General features: G+C 34.9%; 1 protein-coding gene across 4 annotated transcripts; it reads left to right on the forward strand.

Moving 5' to 3' along the window:
• Positions 1 to 1,525: 1,525 nt before the first annotated feature.
• On the forward strand, positions 1,526 to 3,657 carry LOC113850062 (DELLA protein GAI-like). 4 transcript variants are annotated; one of them, XM_027480392.1, is made up of 2 exons: positions 1,683 to 2,251; positions 2,321 to 3,657. In XM_027480392.1, the coding sequence occupies exons 1-2, from the start codon at positions 1,750 to 1,752 to the stop codon at positions 3,484 to 3,486; spliced, it is 1,668 nt and encodes a 555-aa protein (XP_027336193.1). In that variant the 5' UTR covers positions 1,683 to 1,749; the 3' UTR covers positions 3,487 to 3,657. The 4 variants fall into 4 exon arrangements, with proteins under 4 accessions (XP_027336192.1, XP_027336193.1, XP_027336194.1 ...); XM_027480393.1 differs by having other exon boundaries at positions 1,683 to 2,168; positions 2,250 to 3,657; XM_027480394.1 differs by having other exon boundaries at positions 1,683 to 2,082; positions 2,164 to 3,657.
• The last annotated feature ends 5,862 nt before the right edge of the window (positions 3,658 to 9,519 follow it).

The following is a 9,519-nucleotide window of genomic DNA, read 5'->3' on the forward strand; positions in this document are numbered from 1 at the left end:
AAATTTTCTAAAAAAAGGGTAATTATTTAAAAAGTGTTGTTTACAAAAAAGAAAGAGGATAACGCTGTTAACAAGGGACGTGCTGTGCTGGCAGCCCTTTTCTTTCGGTATAGAGAGAGTAGTAGTCATGTTTTGTTTTTTGGACAGTGGGTCCCACGTCGGATGGTCCTAAAATCGATGTTGACGTCTGAATCCCCGTCCTCGTTGATCTCCTCTCAGCACAGACTCCTCTTTGTGTGGGCCCTCGTTGCAACTCAGCTCTTCTCTCATTCACCATCGCTCATGTAACGCGTGAAAACCACACGCCTCAAGGGGTCGCCATTTGGTTCGGTAGCTGTCTTTCACTCCCTGTTTGGGTTTGGCGTGGGAACGTGGCGCGTGGAGACCAAAGTTGACCCGTCCCCTTGATCTCTCCTTCATGTGCGTAGCGAGATGTTATTCCCCACTCGAACCTACGGAACCCGACCGACCACACATACTTGCCATAGGCCACACCTCATACAAACACTACCCTCAGAGTTGAGTTTTCTTTTTCATTATTATCATTTTGTGTTAAACAATGACTTGCTGCATTATTTCATCTTCTAACGAAGATATTTAAAATTTGTTATTTTCAAACATAAATAACCATTTCAAAATTATATAAAAAATTAGCAGCAGCAACAATGACAAAAGGGAAAAGAACTTTTCAAAAGTAAAGAAAGCATGATACTAAAATAGCAAGGCTACGTGAGGAAAAAAGGGAAGCGGTATTTTAAGATGAGTGAATAAATGCCAAACTCACAATTATATGTCATTTCGCATGAAAATAAATGCTCTCCCTTCTCTAAGATGGATTTAGGAAAAGTAAATTGAGGAAATAACAAAATTAGGAAATCCTGGGGGTCACATCTTTTAGAAGGGTGGAGCATAAATACGAGTATCCACTTGGCTTGATATAACTATGGATGCTGAAATTCTCACTTGACGAGGATTATTCGTGACATAAAATTAATGAAACGATATTGGAAGGCGTTAAAGAGAAATATTGATTATAGTACAACTAATGGGATACTGGAGTGAGGGAGTGAAGAGAGCAGCATCCCCACCCCACGCACGTGGTGGGCGTGTGGAGGGAAGACAAGACAGAAATGTACCAAAAAATAATGAGTGAGGGGACATTAACCGGAATTAAAATTTAAAGTCAAATAAAAATGATGGAGGGCAATGAAATGATAATTGTGGAGTGCAATTGGGCATTCCCTTTTTAAACGATTTGCTTAATTTGGTTAATGAAGGGAAGAGAGTGAGGGACGCGCTCAAGAGGGAGAGTGGGAGTGTGTGTTGAGGTGGAGCCCAGGATGATTCTCGGTCCCCAAGAGTCTGAATAGATGGAAGCGTACGGGCACCTGATATTGTAGTGTATGGTGTCTGGTGTATGCACGAGCTGTACACTATCATGGGCATCTTTCTTGCCATTGCGGTGCTGCCACGGCTCTTTTATGCCTTTTAAGTATTTGCCGGACCTTCATTTTTTAGCGCACACTCCCTCCTTTTTCTTACTACCCCCAAATATCAAACTCACCTTTTCGTTAATTTTAATTTTAATTAATCATAAAACCAATTTCATTATTATGGCTTCCGTTGCTCCTTATCTTTTCCACCCTTCTCTCTCTCTCTCTCTCTCTCCCCCCTTTTCTCTCTTAAGCTCTGAAATTTTGCTATGACCAAACAACCCAATTGGAACTGTGATTTGTGATCTGTGTCGTGATGAAGAGGGAACAGCAAGAAAGGTGTGGTGGAGGAGGAGGGTACGGCATGAAAGAAAGCTCGTCAATGTCGAGCGGCAAGGGGAAGAAGATGTGGGAGGAAGAGCAACAGGGAGGGAATGACGAGTTGCTGGCGGCGTTGGGGTACAAGGTGCGTTCTTCGGACATGGCTGACGTGGCACAGAAGCTTGAGCTGTTGGATATGGTGATGGGCAGTGCTCAGGAAGAGGGAATTTCGCACCTGGCTTCTGACACCGTTCACTACGACCCAGCGGATCTATCTTCATGGGTGCAAAGCATGCTCAACGAACTCAACCCTGATCCATCATCATCCATCCTCGATCCATCTTCTCTCTTGGAAACCCCCCAAATCGATAACCCCTTACACCACCCTTCTTCCATCCTCAACGACGACTCTGAATACGACCTCAGAGCCATTCCCGGAATAGCCGCATACCCTCCACAAAACAACCACACCAAAACCGAAACCGAAACCGAAACAGGTAACAAGCGGTTCAAGGCGTCGCCAATTGAGTCACCAGAGTCCGTGCCACCGGCGGGGACTTTATCAGAGTCAACAAGACCCGTTGTTCTGGTTGACTCCCAGGTAACGGGGGTTCGTCTCGTTCACACTATCTTGGCCTGCGCTGAAGCCGTTCAGCAAGAGAATCTCAAGCTCGCCGACACGCTCGTCAAGCACATAGGTCTTCTCGCGGCTTCGCAAGCAGGAGCCATGAGAAAAGTGGCTTCGTATTTCGCGCAAGCCTTGGCGCGCCGAATCTACGGAATATTCCCGGAGGAAACCCTCGATTCCCCTTTCTCCGATATGTTGCACATGCACTTCTACGAGTCCTGTCCCTATCTGAAATTCGCGCACTTCACCGCCAACCAGGCCATTCTCGAGGCCTTTGCCACCGCCGGGAGGGTCCACGTCATCGATTTTGGACTCAAACAGGGGATGCAGTGGCCGGCGCTCATGCAGGCCCTCGCATTGCGTCCCGGTGGCCCTCCTACTTTCCGGTTAACCGGAATCGGTCCTCCTCAGCCGGATAACACCGACTCGCTTCAGCAAGTGGGCTGGAAGCTGGCCGAGTTGGCCCAAACCATTGGCGTTCAGTTCGAGTTTCGCGGATTCGTTTGCAACAGTTTGGCGGATCTTGACCCGACCATGCTCGAGGTCCGACCCGGTGAAGCCGTCGCTGTAAACTCTGTTTTTGAGCTTCACCGCATGTTGGCCCGACCCGGTTCCATAGAAAAAGTGTTGAACACTGTGAAGAAAATTAAGCCCAAGATTGTGATCATTGTGGAGCAAGAAGCGAACCATAATGGACCGGTTTTTCAGGACCGGTTCACGGAGGCCCTGCATTACTACTCGAGTTTGTTTGACTCGCTGGAGGGATCGTCCTCTTCGACCGGGTTGGGTTCACCGAGTCAGGACCTGTTGATGTCGGAGCTTTACCTGGGGAGACAAATATGCAACATAGTGGCGTGTGAAGGGGTGGACCGGGTCGAGCGCCACGAGCCTCTGACTCAGTGGAGGGGGAGAATGGGCTCGGCCGGATTCGACCCGGTTCATCTCGGGTCTAATGCTTTCAAACAAGCTAGCATGTTGTTGGCTCTTTTCGCCGGCGGTGATGGCTATAGGGTGGAGGAGAATAATGGGTGTCTCATGCTTGGGTGGCACACGAGGCCACTCATCGCAACCTCCGCGTGGAAGCTTCCCGCCGGTGAGTCTTAGTGAGTTGACTCACTGGGTCCCACCGAGTTAGGAAATTGGATGGACGCTGTAGATTAATTGGGAATGAGTGATGAGATGAGATGAGAGGGTTTGATTGAACTTGGACTTGAGTGAGCCAGTAACCGAGTGAGCCAGCGAGGCAGAAGGATAAATAAAAAGAGAAACCAAAAAAGAAAAAACAATCAAAGACTGTAATTTGTAATTGTACTCTTAATTACGTTTCTCTTTAGTGTTTTTCTTTCTCTAAATTATTATTATTATTATATAATTTGTTTAATTCTTAAGTATTGGATGTCCTTTTCTTGGTTTGTTACTTTTGATTTTTATCTTCTTCGTGTGTTAGATTAGATTAACTTTAATTAACTCGTTCACCGTGTGTTGAGAATTGAGATGGTGTTGGATTTCGCCTTTGTTTAATTGGGAGGGTGAGGAGTGGTCCTGCCGAGACAGTGATTGTGTCTAGTTTTTGTTGTTTGAGTTTGTTGTGATAAACCAAAAAATAAGAAAGCAGTGTTGTAATTTTAGTCGTATCAAGTTTTCAATAATTGTTTCTTTTAATGAATAAAAGCATGCATTTTGATGTTTCTCCTAATTTTAATCGTTCCTCTTTGATCAATGATTTCTGTCAATGTGATTGTTTGTAGATAAAGTGGAGAATATAAAATAATTTTGATTTGGAAAATGAAAGTGATGTGATGATTCTTTTGGCCTTTAATTTCCATGAATGAGAATTTTTGTTTCACATTGATTTTCTTTTTTTCCTTTTGGAGCACATGATAATATGATGTGATGATCAGTGATATTTAGAAACCTTATCTCCCAACAGAGAATAGAGAAAGTGAATTTCTGTTCAAGTTTTAACCTAACGATTTTTATCAAAGTAAATTTGCACGCCACTTTGGTGAAGTCAATTGGTTATGATTAAAATAAAAAAAACTTTGATTAAACGTAACAAAGAGAAGTAATCAAAATTATCTCGAGTTATTTAAGGTTACTGTTAATTTCCATTCTCACCTCAAAAGATTCGCATATTCATATTCAAGCCTAGAAGATGTTCTTCCTCATGCCGTAAGACATGATCTTATTCTTCTTTTAAATATTTTACCAGTTTCATCAATTGTCAAATGTATGGGGAATTCATAATGTGACCCTAACTATGGATCGTTGTGTTGAGGAAGCTAGCTTTTGAATTCGCCGTAGAGATTCACAAAGATGGCTCACTACATCGATATGTCAAACCTTTGGTTTAACTGCAAATATTACATAAAGATTAAAACAATTACTTAAGTTTATCAAATTGGCCGGTCATTAAATGCAAGTTCTTTGTTAATAAATTCTATTATTACCATTTTATAGTAATTTGATCTGATGTGCGCTCCTCCATTTTAATCGCTTCACTTTTATTGTAGTTTATTATTTAAGTTAAATGTGTGTGGTTAACATTTATCACATGGACATCCACTTAATAATTACTGTATGATTAAGATTGAAAGAAAGTTATGTAAGAAACTAGTTGGTAATAAAAAAATTAACCTTCACCCAAGACTAGGTTAGTTACGCGTTGGTGGTGTCTAAATTTCATTTTCAGGATGTTCCAAAAAAATCACTTTTATCCAACTAAGAATTAACCTGTATTGAGATTTGTACATCGACGTTACACATGATAAGTAAACAGGTCAATAGTATATATACTAGATTTAGAACTCCACTTGGAACAATTTCATTAAAAATATTTGTAAAGAACAAAATCTTTTAAATTTTTATTTGTAAATATTTTTTCTTTTTCTTTTAAATAAAAAAAACATATATCGTTATCTGTTTTTTTATTTTTATTTCATTCCTTTTACCCCGAAAATAGCATTAAAGTAAAAATGTTTTAAGGTTTCGACAAAGTCAACCAATAAATATTTTCCAAAATTTAAGCTACAGTTTCTCATTTTTTTTTAAAATTTTAAATATATTCCAAGCGGTGGAATCATAGTGCAACCTTTTAAAGAATTGTTAATATAAGAACTAGCAAAGACAAATGAGATGGATGCATTCAATTATACCGGTATGTTTGTGATTATTTTGTGCTAATCATGTTAACAAGAGTCTTATGTGAATATATTTTTTTTTATATATTTGCGAACATGATTAATGCAAATATCTTCTTTAAAGAACACTTTGTTGTATTTTTGCCTTGTTAGAATTGCTTGAAGCTTGATGGTAATAAAAATAATTTTAATTTTTTTCACACTTTATAAAGATTTTGAAGTAAAAGTGCATACATAAATTCATTTTAAATGCAAATTTTTTAATTTTACTGGTAATATTTGTGGAAAGTGAGAAGATGAAAAATTTTGAAATTGAAGGGAAAATGAAAGAGAAAAGATTGAGTTTTTGTTTCTAAAGGTCAAACCTTATTATTTTCTTTTACTTTCTTTTTAAGCAAAAAAAAAAAAGTTAGAGTAAACATATTTCAAGGTCACGACAAAGTAAACCTCCCAGAAATTAAGTTACAGTTTCTCATTTTTTTTCTTAATGTTGAATAAATCTTAAGCGGTAGAATAATAATGTCACCCATTAATGTAGTGTTAATATAAGAATCAGTAATGACAAATGAGATGGATAGATTCACACTTTAGTTTCTCAAGTTAAACTCTTCAATCTAAAAAAAAAAGAAAAGCTTCAAGATCACGACAAAGTCAACTATTAATTATTGCTCAAAATTTAAGCTATGGTTTCTCATTTTTTTTTTTAGATCTTAAATATATTCTAAGCGGTGGAATCATACAACTAATAATTATCTCTCAAAACTTAAGTTATGGTTTCTCATTTTTTTTAAAATCATAAATATATTCTAAGCGGTGGAATCATAACATTACCCTTTAATGCAAATTTAACAAAAGAACTAATAAGGACAAACGAGAGGGATAAAATCACTCTTTAGTTGTGCTAATCAGACTCTTAAAAGAGCCTAGTCTGAACAAAATTTCTTCATTTTATATGTCTTTGCGAATATGATCAATGAAATTACCGTTTTTATAGAAGGACATTTCGTTTTATTCTTGTCTTGTTAGAGGAGCATGATGCTTAATAACAATAAAAGTAGTTTTAAAACAGCTTCAAACTTTGATAATTTTTTGAACTAATTAAAAGTGCGCAAATAATCTCATTTTAAGTTTGGTATATTTGTCAAAAATGAAAAGATAAAAAGTTTTAAAATGAAGGAAAAATGAATGAATATTTATTTTTCTTTCTAAAAGTCATAGTTTGTTCATTTTTCATTTCACTTTCCTTTCAACCAAACAAAAAAAGATGTAATGTTATTCATTTTTCTTGTTCTTATTTCTTTCTTTTCAAGTGCAAAATTTTCTCTAGTTAGTGGTTACCACAAATTGTGAGCAAAGATTGATCTTACAGCCTTTGCGCTTGAAGAAACCTTATGTACCTCGTGGTCTTCGATCTTTAATAAAAAACCAAAACGAGAGCATCAGAACTAATAATGAGAACTATGCTACAATTTCTCATTTTTTAAATCTTAAATAAATTATAAGAGGTAAAATCATAATGTCAACCATTAATGCAATGTTAATATAAGAACTAATAAAGACAAATGAGAAGGATAGTTTCTCTTTTTAGTCTATCAAGTTATTAAAGTGTGAAACAGTTTTAAATTATTATTTTTTATTGTTACCAAGCTTCACACAACAGCAAAATGTCCTACTTTAAAGGAGGTGCATTATTCTTGTGTAACAAAACTTATTCATTTTGGATTAATGGAAATACAGCAAAATGAATAAATTTTGTGAAAATGAATAAGTTTTGTTCCCACAAGGCTTTCCACAGTTTGATTAACATAAGATGATCAGATATTAATCAGTTAACTTGAGAGACTAAAGAGTGAATCTATCACTCTCGTTTTTTTTTAGTTCTTATATTAACATTATATTAATAGGTAATATTATGATTCTAACCTTTAGAACTTATTTAAGATTTAAAAAAAATGAGAAACCGTAGCTTAGGTTTTGGGAAATATTTATTAGTAGATTTTGTCGTTAACTTACAATACTTTTTAATAAAAAAAACTATAAAGTCGACTTTGTTGTGACCTTATAATTTAGTTGAATTTTTAAAGTTGAAAATTAAAAATTGAATCAAATTGTAAAAAAAAAATACAACTTTTTGCTTTTTTAATAATAGTTTCTTTAATTTAATATAAATTTTTAATCGATTTTTTATACTTGAATACTCTTAGATTTCACACCTCTTGCGATTGCTACGGGCTGGTCTTGCCAAAAGTGTCTATGGTAGCTGGTCGTAAGTTCACATGGTAACATGATCAGACCTCGGTTTTGCAAAATTGAGGGATGTTTGTGTAAAAACAGTATTTTGGGAAATTATAAATATTTGAAGGATTGTTTTTACCACATTGATTTCAACGATGTACAACTTTTCTCTTTATTTCTCATGCAAAAATTTTACAGCAAAGCCATGCATCTTTCATGCATAAGGGGCGTACCCGCAAGATCGTAGTATGACAAGTCTTGTTAGAAGTTTGAAGTCATTACAAATGCTGATATAACTTATAAGTTCACTGAAATCACAATCAGATCAATGTTGGAGTATACATGAGGTTGAAGATGAAGCCATTCAAAAATAGAAATGACACTTTGTCGCTGGCAACCCTTTCTAATGATTTTCCTTTTTCTTTTTAAAGATATATTTAACTTATAACAAAGATCCAATCAATATTGTTAAATATTCACTTGCTAGAATTGAACAAAAGTCAAAGCGAAAATAACCAAAGTGCAGGACACATTGTCATAGCAAATAGTATTTCATCATTCATTGCAAATTGACGTCTAAATTTTACCTTGTGTTTGAAAGATACAATAGAAAACAAAAGTACAACGGAGTTTCTTTTCATATTTGGACGGGAAAAATAGTGAAACATTTATGTTCATTTTACAGTAAAAGTTAATTGCAATGTTATAATTAAGTTTTTATCCAACATCTACTTTTATGATCCTTGTGATTGGAAAATTTACATAAGTATTGGATAATGGGTTTATTTTAATAGCCTTTCGATAATGGATTTAGGTCTTTGAAAAAAAAATCATTTGAAGATATAAAAAGTAATTTATATTATTTTTATAATTTCTTTTTAATTTTATTTCAATAATTTATTCAAAAGAAATTATTCAAAATATATTGTTTTTTAATTCAAAAAATATAAATTAAACTTATAAATTCATTTTCATATTAATATTTTATATATAAAATTTTATTAAATAAATATTTAATTAAACTTTTTTATCCGAACACGCGAGTCCTTATTCCCATTTAAATACAATGCCTGTCTCATATATTCAAAATGTTGTGGCATTATAAAAGTTGGTGTGCCTTTAAATGAAATTAGTAGTGAATGATTAAGATTAAGAATCAAGCCATGTAATACATTAAGATATTTATGTAGTAATTAAAATAATTTTTAAATTTAATTATCTATGTATATATATAAATGTACAATCGAGATTTATTCTTTTATTTTTACATTTAAAAAAGTTTAATTTCTTTATGTAATCCTATATATACACTCATAGAGGAAAGTATTAAAAGAGAAACTCTTTCTAATAAAATTAATGAGATAAACAAATCTTAATCATTCTTAAATGGTTAATATTAAAATATAAAATTTATATAGTTTCTTTATAAAAATACACAACTTCGAAAATTAATCATGCAACTTTAATTATTTTTAAAATTTTACTTATTTATATATGATAATAAACGGATATTTATTATTTCATATAAAAATATCTTTCTTTTTAAATACATCCCCTGTATCGCACATCTTTTTGAGCTATTTTTGTTTGGCAATTCATCATCATTTTGGTGTAAGGTGGGTATACAGAGAAACAAGGATGTTGCTATGAACGAAGGATACTGATAGTGATTGGCATCAAAAGCGAAGGTTGGTGATGTTTATCCTATTACTTAATCACTCACACACATGTAGGTAGGTGACAGCTAATCTAAATAAAGCCT

The sequence above is a fragment of the Abrus precatorius genome, unplaced genomic scaffold, assembly GCF_003935025.1.
Source record: "Abrus precatorius isolate BTA unplaced genomic scaffold, Abrus_2018 Scaffold9, whole genome shotgun sequence".
NCBI classification, from domain to species: Eukaryota; Viridiplantae; Streptophyta; class Magnoliopsida; order Fabales; family Fabaceae; genus Abrus; species Abrus precatorius.